At 36.1% G+C, this 20,735-nt stretch overlaps 1 protein-coding gene across 1 annotated transcript in view; it reads left to right on the forward strand.

The window, feature by feature from the left end:
• The window catches only part of ush2a (usherin), a 198,485-nt gene that overhangs the window by 44,822 nt on the left and 132,928 nt on the right, over window positions 1–20,735 (forward strand). Inside the window, exons 20-28 of the mRNA XM_023332326.1 lie at window positions 9–167; window positions 278–506; window positions 892–1,015; window positions 1,124–1,271; window positions 2,101–2,382; window positions 3,990–4,165; window positions 4,322–4,469; window positions 10,373–10,479; window positions 11,833–11,956. Of these exons, the coding sequence (XP_023188094.1) occupies window positions 9–167; window positions 278–506; window positions 892–1,015; window positions 1,124–1,271; window positions 2,101–2,382; window positions 3,990–4,165; window positions 4,322–4,469; window positions 10,373–10,479; window positions 11,833–11,956 (1,497 nt within the window). The remainder of the gene's footprint in view (window positions 1–8; window positions 168–277; window positions 507–891; window positions 1,016–1,123; window positions 1,272–2,100; window positions 2,383–3,989; window positions 4,166–4,321; window positions 4,470–10,372; window positions 10,480–11,832; window positions 11,957–20,735) is intronic.

Here is a 20,735-nt window from a genome sequence, read left to right on the forward strand (position 1 = left end):
TTGTACAGCTCCTTCACAGCAGCCTTCACCGATTGGCTCAGTTCTTAGTTACTCATCAATCCGTCTTTCCTGGCATCCACCTGATTCCCCAAATTCACATAGGCTCAACTACACCCTCATGAGGGATGGACAGTCAGTTCATAACATCCAGAGACATTTTCCTTTCAGTATGTACCAACACAGCTTTTCAAAGGTTTAATTTTCCCAAATTTTATTTGCATGGCATAAATACTGCTGTGTTGTGTATTCTGACTTAATTTAATTTTCTTTTGTCAAGGCCTTGAATCCTTTGTGGACGTTGGTTTGTTTCCCTTTACCAACTACTCCTATTGGCTCATCACAGCTAATGTAGCTGGTGAGACAATAAGTGCTTCAGCCTCGTACCAGACTTTAGGAGCTCCACCTTCTGGAGAGGAGCTTCATTTAAACCTCCTTGGACGACCAGGCCCAACCAGTGCAAGCTTTAACTGGAGCATACCAAGAAATGATACAGGCCCAGTCGAAAGGTAATGACTGAGTATTTATAGAAAGAGCACTTTGACTTTACAGCTTTTCTTGTTGCAGCCTGTGCAATGTTTTGGACTTCAAGTTCAAATTACATTTGAAAGATTAGGATAGATTTTGAAGTTTTGTAGTGAACATAGGTGGGGAGTATCTAGTAGGCAAAAGGAAATGAGGCAAATGAGACTGGAAAAATATTGACAAAAAAATTTGCTCATATTGTAAAGTTACTGTCTACATGTTTACTTGGTGTCTGTGCAGCTAAAATATTCTGCATATATTCTTAGATGCCCATTTGCCCACCATTGCACTTAAATTAAACAGAATACTGGGATAATATATCAACTAAATGCAAAACTTGATTATATCTTCTTTATTTGTGTCTTTTAGGTTTGTGGTATCATCAGTGGAGTTATCTGATAAAGCAGAGCCAGTTATTCACTACATAGGTTTATCTACAGAGGCTGTGGCAAGCGGTTTGAAGGCCTTCACACAGTACTCTGTAACACTGGAGGTAGGTATGCCCAGGTGCCATGTGCAATATTTTTACTTATTTAAATTTGGCCATAACTTGGCCGTTGTTTCTCCTAAGATTAAAATAAAGTTTTGTTCTAATCTCCAGGCCTGCTCTTCTGGGGGCTGCACCTCTAGCCCTCCACTGTATTTTCTGACAGCCGCTGCACCACCACAAAACCAGTCTGCTCCCAACATCACTGCTACAGGACCTCATACACTGCATGCTTCTTGGGAGCCTCCGAGTCAGCCCAATGGTATACTGCCATGTGCATACACTCCGTCTTTCTGTGCTTACGTTGTATTGAGTTCCTTTATTTTTTTCTACATAATACAGAACAACCCCAAACATTCTCTGTCAATGTGAACAACTGTAAAAAAAAAACCCCTACATATAAACGTGTAATTTCAGGAAACACAATAGTAGGGATGTTTGCATTCTTCGTTCACACTGAATAGGAACAACATAACAGTGCACACAAACACATAAACTCCTACACACTCTCAACATACACACTGAACTGAGAGTGTCTTTGGTAAATCCAGAGAGCTTTGTAGTAGCTCTAAGGCTCAGTGTCAAACAAAGCTGTAAAACCTGAGTTTCTCCCTGTTTTCATCTCTTGTCTTTTTGCTCTTATTGATCATTTCCCTCCCAACTGTGCCCTGAACTCACATTAGTTGTTGTTTTTCTTGTTGCACCTTTATCTATTATTGGTTTAAAAACAAGTCGTCTCTCTTTTATTTCTCTGAGCCAAATTCAGTACTATTGTCTTTGCCAACCTTGAAATTTTACTGGTTAAGATGGTGTGGATGGAGAAGAATAAAAGTAGCCTTTTTATTTTTTATCATCCAAGAATCTTAAGTATCTTCAAAAACTAGTGGATGGTGGTGGACAGGAAGGCTCTCTGGTTAGCAGTCAGTTTTGTAATGAAGTATCCTCTGACTGAAGATTGTTGCTGTATGACTGTATTGTGATTGTTCAGGCAGCATAGAAACTAATTAACTAAATCTTAATTTTTGGAAGCATAACGTCATTATTACTCATGTTTCATATACTGATTTGATTTTCCTTTTTTCCTGGCACAGGTATTATCACCAAGTATGAGCTCTTTCTCCGTGGACCACTGGAGTCAAAGAATGTATCAGCATTTACCTCCGAGACAAGAGTTTTCTCCAGCTCTGGTTGGCTGGATCCAAGCGTGCTCCCAGAACAAAATTCAACCAAAAAGACTACATTGTCCCCTCCTGAAAGTAGTACCATTATAGAGGGTATGCAGGCATTTTCAGCCTATCAACTAAGAGTTGTAAGTGTCAACAGTGCTGGAAATGTCACATCAGAATGGACCACAGCACACACCTTGGAGGGAGGTTTGTATCCACTGCTGTAACTTTCTAATATTGAAGATCAATGGGCTCGCTTTCCCTGTGTAGACATAACAGAGCAATATGTAAAATAGACATGAAACATAATGATTGATTTCCATGTAGTATACAAAATGGGTGGAAGGCAAATACATTTACAGTCTTTTTTTCATTTGTTATTTAGAAACCATGTTTCATAAATGGTTTTAAAAATATCCTCATTACAACTGCTAAGTTTCTTTACCTCAGCAGGTAAATCTACCAGCTAACTGTTAGCTCAGTACTGATCTGAGTAATATTTTGGCATCAAGTTTGACCTTGTGATGATAGATGACTATGTATAGACTCTACAAGTTGGAAATATGTCCAAGCAGAAGTTTCTCTCTTGACAGAAGAAGGTCATGAACACTTGCTGATTTGTGAGAAAGCACAGTGTGAGAACATATTCCTGGTCCAGATAAGAAATAAATTCTCCAATGTGAGCCTCTTCTTTACACCACCTTAATGTAACAACTCAGAAAGAAGCCAGACCACGAGAAATTTCCGCTAGATATGCATCAGTAGGTGTAAATTATGGAGAAGTCATCTGCTTACTAAATGAAATAAGGTAATAGTTAAGAAATTCAACAAAAAGACAAAAAAAAAAGAAACAAGGGTAACTGTCAGATTGATTGAAAAAAATGGAAAGGGAAATAAAAAGTGCATGTGGGGGAGGGGGAACTCATTAAGGTATTTGAATTTCAAAGAGATGATATGGCTCATTAAGACTAAATGATTGCCTCCAACATCACTCTCAGCTGTGTGTCTGGATAACAAGCATGTGATAACACGATTTTAGATGTGAAATGTGTGCCAGGGTTTTAGCACATACATATGCAGGGTGGAAGGCAGAGATATGACAGTGGTTATGTTGACCATAAATCACATTTCATAGCATATTTCACAGTTTGATGCCATCAATGGTGAAATAAAGAATTTCCCTCTCTAATCTGTCGTGTAATTGTGGTTATCACAACCATAGAATTGCACAAGACTCAGAACCACTGAGTTCACATAAGAATGATTTGTCCATGTTATCTTTGCTAGAAATTTCTCATGTTGTGTATATATAATGAAATTACTGAATTTTCAGTAAAAAAAAAGATAATGTAATATCCTATTTAAACTATAAAATACTGACAGAACATAACATACAGCTCTATAAAAAATTGAGAACCTCCTGGTTATTCCCCCAAATATTGATTTCTGAATTATTCCTGAGTTAAAACATTAGTATTGTTGTTTCTAAATGAATATGAACTTGTTTTCTTTGCAGTATTTGAGGTCGTTATTTTGACCATTTCTCTTTTTCTGCAAATAAATACTAAATTTTTGCTTGGATTTTCGGAGTCATATTGTCAGTAATTCATAGAATGTTAATTTTACTCAAACATATAATTATAAAATGTAAAATCAGAGTAACTGATACTTTTAAGTGATCTCTTACTGTATACTTCAAAGGTAGAGAATATGAGATGTTTGGTCTCTGTGTTTTTCTTCTGCCTTTTTCTTCCCTTCTTGTCCGGTTACTTTGCTACAACTTATGGTTGAAATGTTATTGTGTCCATTTTCAGCCCCTGAGTTTGTTGCTCCTCCAGATGTGTCTGCACTGTCATCCTCCACCCTCAACGTAACGTGGAACACTACTGAGGGCTACGGCATCATTGCGAGGGGACAAGTCACAGAGTACAGAATCAACTTAGTAACTGAGCAAACCACCAACCCCTATGCTCCTCCAGTCATAAGTCAGGTGAGCTCTTCAATGAAAAATATTAGATATGATGGTTAAAACATGTCTTTTTTAGTCCAAATGTAAAAAAAAAAAAATATTTATTTTTTGAATGGTTATTCTCTTAGCTGTCATTATGTATGATCTTTTGATTCTAAATATTTATCTTGTTTTCAGGTCTTGCGTAGGATGGAAGCATCATCATGGCCTGTTCACATTGTAGAAGGACTGAAGCCATACCACATTTACAACTTCACGGTTGCACTGTGCACAAGAATGGGTTGTGTTACAAGTCTGCCAAGCACAGGGCAGACCTTACCAGCAGGTACAACAAAAAGATGCCTTGACACAAGCTTAATTATATTTTCTGTTGCATACTTAAGGGTTCGTTCCTTTCTACACTGACAAAGGAAAAGATGGGCTCTTAAAGGGGGTTATTATGTAAAATAAACATTTTTGAACTTTATTTCATGTTATAACGTGGTTCCCTCAGTAAAAAAACATACCTGTAGTGCTGCTTTGATTCTTTCATTCATGTTTGAGGAATCTCCTGTGGCAGCCATTTGTGGTGCCTAAACACTTGTTCTCACAAAGTGCTGCATATTTCCTCAAAACTGCAGTCTCCAGTTGATGCTTCTGCCTCACAGAGTTAACCTCCCCCACTCACCTCCTCCAGACTAGAGGTAGCAGCAATTAGAAAACATCTGGTGGAACTGCGAGTATGCTGAGTTTTTAGTACAAACCATTTCTTAGTCCAACGCTCCTTACAGTTGTTAACGGTATCATGACAAAACTTTGTTGTGAGGATGTTTTGAAGGTGTAGCGCTGGAAAGAATAGACAGAGTCCCAATTTCAAGGCATCAAATGACAAGTCAAATTTATTTTAAGTCAGTAGTGTGTTACTTTAACAATATGATTTCTACATATTTATTAATACTGTCACTATTTTGTGACGGTATTAAAAAATACTAGTGGTATTTTAGTAGTAAAATACTACTAAAAGCTCCTAGCTTTTGCTCCTCTGTGCTGCCTGGATTTTTGTCCTTTTTTCATCATTAAACCATCACCACTACTCACCCACCTCGGTCCTCCACTTCATCCTCACCACCTACAACCACCTAATCATGACACTCCTCACACTTCAGATTGGACTAAAACAACCAATCTGCCAATCGACTTGCAACACTTTTAAATTTGATATCGCCTATCACAGAGTTTTATTAGATCAGTATGCCACAGTTGATGTTTTTGGATGAATCTACAGCTAACTCAGTTTTTAAACATTCAGTATTGTCAGATATGTTTAGTGAATCCAATATCCAACAGTATGTAATTCTTGTTTGCTGTCACTAGCGAATCACTTAAGGATGTGTTAAAACAGTGGGAGGAACTTTGAAGGCATATAATACCAGAGAAGCTTGCCAACATCTTGCAGAATGAGTTTGGCTGAGGTGCAAACAAATTTAAATAGTGCAAACAAAAACACAAATACATAGCAGCTCAAAAAGTTAACATTGATATTGACAAAAGTATTTCATGTTATATAGTAATGATATCATGTAGTGTAACAAAGCTTCCCATCGGCACGCTCAAGCACATTAGGAAGAGCAGTCAGTCATTGCATGCTTGAGTGGTGACAGCATTGGTCATGCTAACCAGAGGGGATATTATGGTGCCAGCAGTAAAAACAATTTACTGTTAATTACAAAGAGAAAAATGTGGCGTAGCACACACTTCCTGCTGGTCATGAATCAGACACACACGGAGTTAGAGAAACACACATACTTTGTCTCTCTGGTTCTTCTCTGTAGATTAATAGCCTGTACAGCATTTAAATGGTTCCAGAATCGACACACAGACGTAAGATTGTTTTTAGTGACTTCATTAGATTGTCCATCTATAATCTGCAACAATCCTCCATTTTTTTGCAGTTCACATTTTAATTCTGGCTTTATTTGTCTTATTCACTGATAGCAAATAGCAGTATGAGAACTTGTTCCCACGACACACATTTCCATCTGTTATCTTAGGATTTCTAAGCTTTCTGATTATGCTGTCTTTTAAACAAAGATAACAGTTTCAGGTAAACACACAATGCATGCAAAACTGATTAAAGAAAATACTTGCTCAGAGATTTCAACCTTTCAACACATGTTTAAGAGCTACACTGCAAATATTTCTGTGTTGATCCCTCATGTGTAGAGCAATGAAAGATGTCTTGCTTTGTAATTGGTCGGCTGTTTAAATGTATTTTTAATGGCTACATCTGTTGACACAGTGACAGTGTTTATTTCAAGTGATTTCCAAAGACTTCTCTTGACTGTAATACTGTACAATTCAATATGGCATATTGTACCCAGTTGACTCATTCAATATATTTTTAACAGCCACATCTGTTGCCACAGTTTTTTTTTTCATCTTACGCCAAAGATGTCCCTTGATTCCACTGTAAGAAATGATAATGGCATGCTGTTCGGTAGAGTTTGCTTTCTTATTTGTTACTATGTCTTTTATCATAATAGTCTATATACTATGTGCTTCTTCTCTGGGTGTTTGGGGATTGTTATAGCAGAAGTCATGGTACCTTATACCTTTTTATTTTAGCTCTTAAATTAAAGCCAAATCAGTGTGAAATTAATTTTATTACTTATATGAACAGTATTGGAATATGAAACGTTAAGTTAGTGTCAAAATATAATATTTAGGTTTCTATATACAACTGTAAGTTGCTTGAAAATTTTGTCATTTTAGCATCGTGAGATCTCCTGAATCTCACGATGTTCTGGTGAGATTTATCCTCTCACTGAGTTGTGTGTCTGGTAAGACGTACTCGAGCATGCTGCAGATGCACTGATAAATGTCCCTTACATAAGCCTGGACCATTAGAGTCAGTTACCATCTGCTGTAAGTGAGGAGACGACATCTGTGAAACCGCTGGAATTACACCGAAGCACACGACTAAATGTTTGAGCACACATGGTGGCGGACATAATGAGACAAGGAAGGAGATCTCCGTCGATGTGTGTTGATGCATTTGCCATGGTTTCGATGGTGTGTCTCCCTGCAAAGTTATTGATTACATTGTAAAGTAAGTGGCTAATCAGGGACTGATTGTGATGTTTTATGTATCCTACATCCATAACTGCTTGTTCTACAAGACATACACACAGAGAGACATACACATATACACGCTTACGTTGTAACACCACTCAACAGAACAGGAACTTTATTGATTTATGCATAATTGGCCTGAGGCCCTTCCTGAGAAAAGAAATATGCAAGGCAAGGGATCACAATGTCAATAAGTGGTGTACTTATGTGCATGGTGTAGCTGTCTGCTAAGAGCCTGTTAAGACATGGCAGCCACTGTAAAAACAGGAAACATGCCTGGACACCCCCTCATGGGAGCCTTTCCATGATTTAACTGGTTCATTACCATGTTGACAACTAAAATCAAGTTTTCAGGTGAACAGTTAGCTTACTGCAGGTGTTTTAGTTAACTCATAGGAAGACATGTGAGTTTCATCGAAATGTCAGTGCCGTAGTACTGAGGAAAATTTTAGTTGACCAACAAGGAAATATAATAGCAACATAAATGACTACACATATATATACATACAGTCGAATGAAAACGTTTGGGCACCCCTATTAATCTTATTTTTATTTCTAAATATTTGGGTGTTTGCAACAGCTATTTCAGTTTGATATATCTAATAACTGATGGACACAGTAATGTTTCAGTATTGAATTGAGGTTTATTGTACTAACAAAAAATGTGCAATATGCATTAAAACAAAATTGGACAGGTGCAAAAATTTGGGTACCCTTATCGTTTTATTGATTTGAATACTCCTAACTATTTTTCACTGACATACGGAAAACAAAATTGGTTTGGTAACTTCATTAGGCTTTGAAATTCATAGCCAGGTGTATCCAATCATGAGAAAAGGTATTTAAGGTGGCCAGTTGCAAGTTGTTCTCCAATCTGAATCTCTTCTGAAGAGTGGCATCATGGGCACCTTAAAACAACTCTTAAATGAACTGAAAACAAAGATTGTCCAACATAGTTGTTTAGGGGGAAGGATACAAAAAGTTATCTCAGAGATTTAAACTGTCAGTTTCCACTGTGAGCAACATAGTAAGGAAACGGAAGACCACAGGAACAGTTTTTGTTATGCCCAGAAGTGGCAGACCAAGAAAATATCAGAGAGGCAGAGAAGAAGAATGATGGGAACAGTCAAGGACAACCCACAGACCACCTCTAAAGTGAACATATCTCTGCTCTAGTTTGGTAATTTAACTCTCTGCTCTGTCATTTTGTATTTTGTTTCTTATCCTGTGGTGTGTATGATTACTTGAATCAATGAGCACTGAAATGGTCAGCAAAAATATAGCCAAATATTGCATCACCATTTTGTAACACGTTACTAGACGATTGATTTGGAAAACACAAAGATTTGTGATCTTATATGATCAATATCAATCCTTCACTTAATTATATGCCTCCACTTGCACATGTTTATCTTCTGTTGTTGTGATTTCTGTGTTCTTTGACATGGAAAAAAGGTAAGAAAAGGCCACTTACTTTGCCTAAAATTGGACCTTAAACCCTAAGAGGGCCAGCAAATCTGGTACAATGTAAAATAACAGAACTGAGAACTGAGATCCAGGTCAGCAAAGCTAACGTTGCTCTGTTTTACTGGTTCATCAACATTCTCACCTTCTCTGCCTAAATTATTTTGTGTGTGTTAGGGTGTCTGTGGTGAAGTAGTAGAATAGCGCATATTTAATAGTAAAAGTAGACTTTTGCATTCTATTGGACCACTTGTCCAACAAATGTGAGCTTTTTCGTTACATTGCCTCAACTACAGAAAGTGACACTAAAGAGTGGACAGACTGCTTCGTCTAGTTTAATTTTGTCTGATATATTTTTAATTTGTGTTGTAAAGAAACATGACCTGCATGACTATTGACTTCTTGTGCCTTGATAACAAATGCTTTTGCATGGTTCTTGAATATGTGAGTTGGTGTGCTTGCTAAGGTTTAATTTGATCAAATCTTCAAGCCACAAGATTGAGGGTTTCACAAAAAATCCAGTAAGTGGCCTGTATTATCTTATTTACAAAAACTGTTGGTTTTAATTCCTTAAAGCTGACCTTCATGTTCTACTTAAACACTAACGTCTTTTTATTAATATTGCATAGAGTTTTTACCTTTACGAAAAGAAAAACTGCTCTCTACTGTTCTGAGCAAGTTGCCTGTTGCCACATCTATATTGTCTATTGCCATAGCTCCATATCAATGGACTGGTTTGCTATTGGTTTGCAGTAATTTATTGCTGGATGTGCCTAGATGAGGTGTCTAAAACGAGCTATCCACTTCCCTTTTAAGTGCTCTATTACCACTCACACCAACCATGGTCCACATCTGTCACACTGAGCTAATTTACTCTCACCACAGGCCATTTAAACAATTACTGAAACGAACACTGAAACAGTGATGGAATGACACTTAATGTACACACATCTATCCCACCCCTATACCAGTCCATGACATGACATGTTTCTCTCTCCATTATTCTACCTCTCCCTATATCAAGTCGGTCTGCAGCTGATTTATTTATGATGCACGATAAAATTATGGCCTGTGTACTGGCTGCTATGTTTCAAAGGGACATTTAATTTAACATTTAAAGTGAAGGAGGAAAATTAAATGGATGCTTCATGCATGAAAACATTACTTTTGTCAATGCTGGACTGTGTGAGGGGAATAAAATCCATTTAAATATCATGACTAATTAAAATAGAATGGCAAACATTTTTGGTTAACTACGACAGCAAAGTTTGTCAGAATGTTTTTGAATTTAAATAAAATTTTGCTTAAAAATGCTGTTTCAGGGAGACAAACTCAATCATCTGAACAAAATCCCATTTGATCTCACATTATTCATTTATTTTATTTTTTTAACTTTTTCTTTTCAGTAGCCTTCTTATACAAACATATACACATGTCCACCTTTGTCACATTTCGCATGTTATTAACATCTTTTTACACAGACCATTTTAGACATTTAACCTACAATAAGTATACAGGCTGTCTAATTCTGGCCCTGGCACAAGTCATCTGGGGACTATTGATGGAGGAAAAAAGCAAACAAATACATTTTGATCTCAAATTATTAATATACAATTTGCATGATTAATCTTTTCTCCCACTTCTTTTTTTCAGTGCCTACAGGATTGTCTTCACCTCGATTACATCCTGTAAATGAAACGACCATTCAGATAGACTGGGATCCTCCAGTTCAATTTAATGGTCCTAGCCCACTTTACCAGGTAAAATAACTGGTTTACAGTTTAATTAAAAGTTATCAGATGCTTTATTTATTTGGTTATTATAAATGTAAATTAGTTTTTTTCCCCTCTTTGGTCTACAATAAGATATTGTAAATAGTTCCTGCAGAGATTAATGACACATATTCTGATTAGACAGTCTTTACCTGTGTTGTTAAGTTAATGCACATATCCAGGGTTTCCAGAGAAAGTCTCAAATAACTTTAATGATCTGTTTATTGTAATGATAGACATTTATTATTTTGAGTGACACATTTCACATCCGAAGGCAGATGTGCTAGAAATTCTTCTACATGCTTAGTAGAACCACACCATTTAATGGTCGGATTTTGAGAGATTTTAATCCACTTGAAAATGCACTTATTACAAGGAATTCCTTATTCATACATCTAAACTCTCTATGATCTTTCAGTTATTTTATTACTTGTTTTTTTTTTTAACTTAAATGTTTCAGATCATCAAAAGTTTTATATTGGAGAAATATAATCTGAGTAAATACAAAGAACAGTTTTCAAATCCTGATTTCATTTAGAAAAAGCTATTCAGACTAACCTGGCATGTGTTGAAAGTCAAGCATCCTCTAAGTCTGAGTGAGAGCTTATTGGCAACAGTTGCCATCAATTGTTTTTCATAACTGACTGTCATTCTCATACGTCAAATGTTGGCCCACATTTCTTTTACAGAGTTGTTTTAATTCAACCTCATTAAGTGTTTTTTTGATCTGCTTCAGAAAAATTATAAGCAAACTGATTTGCTACATTTTCTGATAAAGAGCAGAATTTATGGTTCCATCAAGTTGTGCAGGTCTTTTTTATTATTGATTTAAAGATTTTTACGGCAATAGTGGCCTCTTTTCAGCAGTAGCTGGACTAGAGGAAGAGCAGTAAGACATGCATCCTGGGGCCAGGATTCAAACCAGGAACAACTGTGTTGAATACTGCAGCCCCGGCATAAGGTGCAACTGCTCTACCACTGAGCTACTTGACCCCCAAAATGGTTCAGATTATTAAGTAGTAAAACAGACACAGGTCATCACAATATGACATTTCAGTAGGATGTTCTCCATCTGAGGTGTCTTTAGTTTTATGCTGGATATAATGGAGCTCATGATTTTGGTTTCATGAGTCTAAACAAAATATTTTCCCAAAAATCTTGGGAATGTTTTGGAGGGTTTTTTTCAGTGTAAAACTTAATATCACACATTTTAGATAAATCACAATCCCTGTTGTGGGCACAATAAAATTACTAACAGTAACTAATATTTAAGTTTACAAAATACATTTTGCACAGTATATTATATTAATACTCTTACTACTATATTTTTCTCTTTTACAGGTGGAGAGAACAGACGTATCACTCTCTGACCCACAAGAACCAGTTATCAGAGGAACTAGATTTCCAGGGAATGGTTATTACCAGTTTCCCAGTAATACTCTTCCCAATAACGCTGACTTTACAGGTAAGGAATTATGTCTAAATTATTTTTGCTACATCTTAAGTGAGATTTATTTTTATACTATCCAGTCTTAAGAGATTTAGAAATCTTTTGGATGTTTTAATTTTTTTCTGACATAGTACAAATCCACACATGCATTGGTTGAACAAAAATAATGTCATTTTTCTGCACTGATTGTCCTCAATTTGTCCTGAGTTGCCCTTTGTGTTTTCTGTCCGGATTTAAGTCTTAATGATAAAAAGAAATTATAGGGGGGTATAGAAATTTTTGAACCTCCTATATTGTTTTAATGTTATTTCTTCATCAAAAACATACCGGGAGTGTTGCTTTGATTCTTTCATGCATGTTTGAATTTCCTGTGGCTGCCACTCGGTGTGCAGAAGCACTTGCTCTCACAGTCCTCCACCTATTTACCCAAAGCTTCTCCTTGGAGCTGCAATTCCCAGCTGAACTTTTGCCCCACACTGCTCCAAAAGACTAGTAGCAGCAGCAATTAGCAAACACCTGGTGGAACTGCAAGTCTGTCGAGCTTATCAAACAAACTACGTCTCAGTCCAACACTGCTTAGTACTGTTAATGGCATTATGAGAAGCTTTGTTGTGATATTGTACTGAAAGCAGCATGTTGGAAAGAGCAGGAGCTTCTTAAAGAGACCAAGGCCAGTTTCAAGATGTCCAATTATGAAGTCCAATTTATTTTCAGTCATTTTTATATATATACAGCATTTTTATGGCATCTGAAGTTACTTAATTGCAGTATAAAATGGCACTGTGTGCCTTGAAAAATACGAAATATCGGCTCTTTAAAACCATTTTGGTGTTCTTTAGATTGTGAGTACAGTTACATACACATACATGTATTTTTATGTTCAGGTCTTTACACAACTTCTGTCATACAGTAACATTCCTTTAGAATGACTTCCCCAGTCAATCTTAAAGGACAATTATCTTTCTGTTTACCAGCATCATTAGAGGGTTGAGCTGCACAGCCAAACATGTTCTGCTTCATCTGAGAACATCAGCCAGTCTGACGCTCATAATTAATGACTGCTGATACTAATCAGTAGGATTTGAGCATGCAAAGCTCTTTGATGCCACTTGAGATTGCTTCCCTCTTTTGTACAAACTAAGTATCACCAGTAATATTTGTCTCTGCAAAAAGAGATATAAGATACATTTTAACGTTTAGGTTATGTGATAACATTAAACCATGTTAAATGTCAAAAATTGAAGTTGCATCTTTGGGTAACAAGAGTCTCTGAAACCTAGTGATAATGTCCCTGTTCCATTGCCATTTATTAATTTCTAATCCTCTTAAAGAGAAAGTTGTTATTGATGTCCACATAAAACATGTTTTTAATTTTTTTTTTAAATTAATTACTATCTATATTAATTGTAAACATAATTTGCACTGTCTATAAGTAATTTTAATATTTGTTTTATGCTAAAGAATCCATGATTAAATTTCAATTTTTGTAGACATATTGTTTTGTCTACTGGGAGTACATTTATTTTCTATTTTAGACACTAAATGACTATTCTGCTGTGTTTTTCCACTTTACCCGATTATCGTTCAGTACGCTTGGTATACTCCCAGATCAGCAAATTACGTTTTTGATCTCTTCTGTGTCCTTATAGAACTAAGGTAAACAGTTTCTTTGAACACTGCCAACAAACTGATGATGATTTTTGTTATTGAGACATGCTTCTTTGCCCCCTCCAGTCTCCTCCTTCATAAAGGGTAATGGATCAGACAATCACTTTCAGACCGGATCTATTCTGGACCATCAATGTGTCGGCAGTCCTCAAACCGTCGCCCTTTTACAACCGTCAATACTAATAGCATCATCTGCAGACAATTATTCCCATAGAAGCGCACGGAAGAGCGAACAAATCAAAGCCAAATTGGATTATGAATGTAATGCAGTGTAATGCCCCCTTGAGAGTCAATTGATCACAGAGGAGAGACTCGTCAATCGTTGATATCTCGTGGAAACCTTGTAACTCCAGCAATGATAACTATACAACTGTAACTTTTTTTAATAATTACTAAATTGCTGTAGTTTTGTGTCTTTTGCTTTGACCTTTCATTACGTTATTAATCTTTGCCAGTTAAACTTTTTTTAAATTAATTTTTCTAATTTAATTACACTTTTTCAAGCCTTGAAGCAATGGCTCCATCAGTAGCATTGGTCCCTTGGAATTTTTTGTGGACTATGAAGTAAAAAACTCAAAATTTTTCTCTGTCAACATTGTCCCCTGTTCCATGGCTGTTATTCATTTGTTGTTTCTACTAGTTCTTATTGCAGGTAGTTTTATATCCAAAACATGTTAAGGATTCATCCTTGAGCAGGGTCAATATTGTGCATGGTAAATCCTATTTAAAGTAAAACAAATTCTACCATTTGAAATGTAATAATATTTACCCTTTCACCTGTTGCTTAATGGTCACTTTGCTAACATTATTTTTGGTCAAATAGGTTATTTTCCATGTGCAATTACTGCGATCGGAGTGCATGTTTCCATAAATTAAACCCCTTCACTTATGTTTGAAAATGTTTCTTAGTGCCTGAAAAGGTACTTGAGGTCAAGATTGGCCACACTGAATCTTACTTTAGATGAAACGGAACAGTATGTAACCATGCTGTGATATGAATAACCTCTGAGTGCCCGTTTCCATAAATGCCTGTTAGTTCATTCATCTTACCTATCTATATTCCTGCTGTATGACTTCCTGCTCTTGGTTGCATTTGAATTAACGACCTTGTGTGTCTCGGTTAGGAGTGACATATGTTGTTCTTTGTAAAATAATGCATTTAAATAGAAATGGATCTCTGTCTTCCTCTTTGTAATTCTTCACATTTTAGGCATGAAGTGGGTTAATTGGAATGGGGAAGATGTCCTGCTTATATTTTTTTGCTAATCCAGATGTATTTCTTCAATCAGCAGTTAATGAAGTTAGATGAAACATTACACAAATACTTAAGAAAAAAAGAAAAAATAAATAAATGCAAGAACAAATAGACTTGGATAATTTCCAGACACCTCTAATACAGTGCACTGTACTGCAGCAAGTGAGCAGGAAAGAGGGAAATGTTAAATGATACAAATTATTTTTCCTTAATTAATATGATTGATTGCTATGCACTGACGTTGAGAGGAGAGGGGGAGAAACGTGTGAAGGGAAAGTTTGCACAGACATCATTAGTTTTTCCCCATTTAAAGATTAATCAGAAGAGGCTGGGCTCTTTAATTCTGTCATTTGTATATTTAATGGGCTGCTGCAGAATCTATGGGTGTAATTAGCTAGCTGCCGCGCTCTCATTAATACGCCAGGCTCTGATTAATGCCAGCAGAGAGCTAACATGACTGGAGTTATTCAGGTTATGTTGTGTAGATGATTACACACAACCTCCGCTGTTTACTAAGACAGAGCGAGGAGAAACAATAGGCATGAAACAATATGAACTAATAAATAAAACTCTAAATTGCAAATTGGTCAATATTTCAACAACTTAATGTAACAAATCACAGTTATGACAAAAAAAACTATGTTCCTCATAGGCAATACTAAAGCTGAACTCCATCTTGGATAATCACCAAATTCAGAGTTTGTTTTTTTTTTCCATTTTTTTCTCCGAAGAGTTTTTGCGGCGCTAGTGGCTCGTATTTTTTTGCGACAGTAGGCAGACAGGAAAAAGGGCGACGAGAGGGGGGAAGACATGCAGCAAAGGTCGCCGGGACCGGGAGTCGAACCCGCGACGTCCGCGTCGAGGACTAAGGCCTCCAAACGTGGGGCCTTAGTCCTAGCTGAGTTCTCCTCAACATAAAATTTACTTTTGCACAGTGTGATTTACTGTAATCCTTTATGGTTCTGAGTTTGTGTTTTAATTTTATCATTTGGACTGATTTTTTTTTTTTTTTTAGCTCTGTAAAAACAGCTAATATTTTTTGCAATTGTTAGTTACTTTGGGTGCCAAAACCTGATGGGAGCTGCAGATTTGACACATAAAAGAAGCTACAGAAGCTCTCAAAAGTTAAATTTTGAGCTTTTTGAGACTTTAAAACTGAGGCAATGATTAATCATTTTATAACCCCTTTTCACCTGCAATGTGACTTATATAATCTATACTTCAATAAAAATACTCAAAACTGACTTAGGAGAAAAAGGTGTATATAAAAATGCCCTGGTTGTGCAGGTGTTTCATTTCAACATTTCATTTCTATTTGTCCTGTGTGTGTTAGTAATATTTCCTCATTCTATCTTGCTAAGCATCTTTAAACCTGTTTAGTTCTAGACTCTTGTTTAGCCAACCCAAAACTTGAATTTATGTTTAGCCATTCTTTTGTTGATTTGGATTCAATTTGAAGCTGAAAAGTGAAATCCCTCTTTATCTTTAACTTAAAAGTAGACACTTGAAGGCTGTCATATCATATTTACCTTAAAGTTTTAGGTTCAAAAGGGTCAGCTGTTGAACCTAAAAGTTCATTTCTGTCAGAAATTTGGACATAATCTTTGTTACTGTAATTAATTGTTTATAGCTATGAATCATTGAATGAAGCTCCTAAGTGATAAACATTGATGTAAAAACATATCTGGGTATGTGTTTCTGTGAAGATTTATAATCTACAACATCATTGTGCTTGTGCAGCTGCACTGTTCGTATGCATGAGTGTTTGTGAGAAGCTTTTTTGATTGCACTGTATGTGCAACACGGTCACCTGTCATAGTGCTTGCTCAGGTTTGTCTGCTGATGGCTCCAACGTGGTTGTCAGTGTGAAGTAGCACAAGTCCTGTGGGAAAATCTGAAGGAAGTCATGCTGAGCATGAGCAGTGTCACTAGATGCTGTACATTTGACATGCTTGGCCAACATCTTGTCTAGCACGAAGAATCATGCAGGGACCAAAAACACACACCTTATTATATGCACTTATCTCTGATATGTTTTTATTCTGATAAAATACATACAAATATGTAGATGTGTAATTTCCCTTCAGATTTCTTCAGTTTTTGCCTTGTCCCAGACTTAAACACTTCAGACTGTTTAACAAATTTTTATCAACAAACAAAAAGAATCAGAGGAAATACATAATATAGTTTTCAAATGATAATTTAGCTTCATTCCTTCATTTTCTGTGCCTGCTTCTTTCTGCTGCGGGTTATGGGGAATGACAGTCCATAGGAGGATGCATAAATTTTACATAAACATAAATTGGTAGTAAAGTCTCTTGATGCAAATAAAACTAACTGAATATTTTAAGGCATCCTAAAACTCTCCATGAAATCATATGAAATGACTCTTTTACCTGTCTTACAGCCACCTTTATGCCTGAATATTTTTTATTACTGTCATCGAGACATGTTTTACTATCCTAAAATATTTCAGTGTAGCAGGTACAGTATTTTTTCTGTCAACCCTGCCTTATAGCTTCCGCTAAAATCTTTTTCCAATGGTTTTGCTAGATTTTGATTGTATCCAGACATCCTCAGTATATTTTTGTTTTGGTGCAATTGATGTATTCTATTAAGTTTTAGGATGGGTGTGTCTCTATGCAGCTGTAGAAGATTAACGATCTTTCTCTTGCTGCTAAAGGCCAGGGAATACTTCACATGTTTAGAGCTGACTTTGTCTAAATTGGTATCTGTATTTGTCTTCCTTTTAAATAAAGGCCAGCATCACAGCACATGTCTTTTCCTAATATTTTCAGGTAATGTAATACTTATAAAACAGGATTCACTTAAGTAAAGCATAAGTCTTAAAATGTTTTGATGGTGATTGCAGGTGAAAAAATACATTTTCAGCACAGTTTTAGACTTCCTTTCGCCTGTAGCTTGGCTGTCATAATGGCTTCTTGATAAGAGAATAAAGAGGATGCAACAGATGGAAGAAAAAGTGTGGAAAGTGAAATACAAAGTTAGCATAATCTCCCTTTGTATTTATGAAAACCAAGCAGGGTAATTTATTCATTTATTTATTCATAATAGCAATTTCTGACCATGTTTGTCTGTTTTATTGAAAATACCTGAAAATCTGTATGGACTAGCACAGCGTTTCCCAATTCCGGTCCTCAGGCCCCCCTGCTCTGCATGTTTTAGATGTGCCTCTATTCCAGAGCAGCTGATTCAAATGATTGCATGACCATCAAGTGCTGCAGAAACCTGTTGATCACCCATATATTCAATCCAGGTGTGTAGCAGAAGGGAAACACCTAAAACATGCAGGGCAGGGAGGCCTGAGGACCGGAATTGGGAAACGCTGGACTAGCACATTCTGAACTGCAGACTTAGTTTCATCTTAATAATTAGAATATACCAGAAACGTTCATTACTTTTTGTTATTAAATTCAAAAAGGGAAATTCATGCCTGCCTTATTTGTCAATCCTGTGATACAGTGAATTCTGTTATCAACCTCTGGTTTTGATCAAATGAAATTGATCTTAAAAACTGTAACAATGTCACTTGTTTTTTTTAACTGAAAATGATACTTGAACTGCTCTTAGCACTGCTGTAAATTTATTTAATAAACTTCACATGCATATTTGTTTTAATTAAGGAAGATTTGAGTCAGCTGGTTCCTCTTTGGATTATTTATCATCAAGAATCAAAGCGGTCTTACTTGCTCACTCAAGGACCAGTTCTGGACAGGAATAGGCAATGTATTGAAAGTCACACTCAGTTTTATACAATACAAAATACTTGTCAACAGTCTTACAATAGTGGGTCAGTTCATAGCATGATATAGTTGTTTTCTTGTCCTAACTGGATGCAACACAGATGCATTACATACAAGCCATTACATAATTGGTCCATGTCCCGTATGCTCCACTGATGCACTTCATTATCAATTTATATTATCCGGACAGTGTTCTGAACAATATGCACAGAGAGAACGATACTCTCTATATGTGAGAGTAAGAATAGTACTTTATCTGCTGAATGCCCTATCCTGTCAGATTTGACCCTGCTGGCTTTGTTTATCTAAAACACAGGGTCACAGCTGAAGTTTTACATATTTCTTTTCCCTAAAACTGGCAATTAGAAACGTATTCATGTTCCTCTCACATTTGTTGGGATCTCCGTCTGAATTACAATTTTTCTACCTCAATAATCCATCCTTTCACACACATAAAATGTGTGAACAAAATGAATCAACAGGTCATGAGCAAATTAAAGCCCCACTGTGATCAAGTAAAATCCATTGTATAAAATGTTGTTAAATTTAAAAACCTGAATATTAAAATAGCATTTTAACAGTCACATTGACTCATAGTACCAACTTAATTATTCTTTTGATAAGCAACAATATCTCATGTCCTTCAAGAATTTAATTCAGTGTGAGTCCATTAGCTCCGATGTTTTAAGAAATCACCCAATCACAACTTTAAACGATCATGACTGTGAGGTTCAAAATTAGGTCCTTCAGATCATCCCATAAAAACCAATGTCCCATTTAGTAAAAAAACAAAAAACAAACTACAATCCTTCCACATGAAAACAAAGACATTGTGCGCTGAAATCGAAAAACTTTCTAGAGCTGCCAGCCATCTGTTCAATACTTGTTGTGACTTTAGTTGTTCATCTTTCATCCATTTGGCAGGAAAAGTCACTCAGCCCTTCGAGGCGACTTCTATGTTTTGTTATTTGTCTGGTATTCCAAGGGAACGTGGAGGAAAGGGAATATGTTGAGCACACATCAAAAGGCTTTTACGTACTAATTTAGTATAAAAATAAGGCCTCATTCCTTAGTTTGTGGCTACAACTCCAAGTAACCATCATCCTTTGGTAAAGCCTCAGTGGTAAAGGTGTCCACTGACCGCAGGCCACGATGCATCTGCACATGGCCATCAATAGGGGCAGCATTTTGCTTTTTCAGGCAGAAAAGCCTCACCAAACACATAGCTTAACATGTATATCGCCAATTAACTAGTAAACTAGTTAAACCAGAGTTTTAGTCTGCATATTTGTATTCACTAGCATTTAAATATCCAAAGGTAAGGGAAGTTTGTACCAGAACTAGAAGAAGAGAGTGTATTTGAATACAGGATAGAATTGAAGATGCCCAAAGGAAAGCTTATTCAGAAGAGAGAGAAGGTACAGGAAAAGGAGAATGTAAAGGTCACAAGAAAGATGAGTAAGGTTAAAAGCAAAGGGATGAAAGATGGGAAAGATTGAAAGATCAGGAAGGTGTGATGGAGAGAGATGGTTAAAGGGGGGTAATGTAATGTCAAGTATCTGTCATGACTTCACTCTTCTCTGTTGTGACAAGGTCATGAATGTAAATGACACATATCTGCTTAAAGTACAGAAAGTAAGTACAATGCAAAACATTTTTATTACCGTTTAAGTATTCCTGAACATAGATTGCAACTTAAATAGCTTTTTATTTTAGGGAGCTTATATTTTATAATTATAGAAGGAAAATAAATGTTTACCCTGTTTATGTCTGTATCTTATGCCAAATATGGAAAATCTTGTATTTAATATTCTACACTTAAGCTGTATTTAATATTCTACACTTAAGCTTATCCCAATTTATTTTCAATTGGGAGAAAATAAAAGTCAGTCGTAAGTTATTTCATATATATTTAATGTGTTGTACTACGCAAGCTGAGTCTTAATAAAAAAGTATAAAACAAATTAGTTTTATATTTTATACTATATTAATTTTCAGGAAACTCCTGAAAGTTAATAGGTTTTCTCTCAAATTGTGTGTCATGAAATTGGGTGAAAATGAGCAATGTTGAGCTCTTACTTCTTTTCATTTTAAATCAAATTACACT

The sequence above is a fragment of the Xiphophorus maculatus genome, chromosome 4 (assembly GCF_002775205.1).
Source record: "Xiphophorus maculatus strain JP 163 A chromosome 4, X_maculatus-5.0-male, whole genome shotgun sequence".
Taxonomy (NCBI): domain Eukaryota; kingdom Metazoa; phylum Chordata; class Actinopteri; order Cyprinodontiformes; family Poeciliidae; genus Xiphophorus; species Xiphophorus maculatus.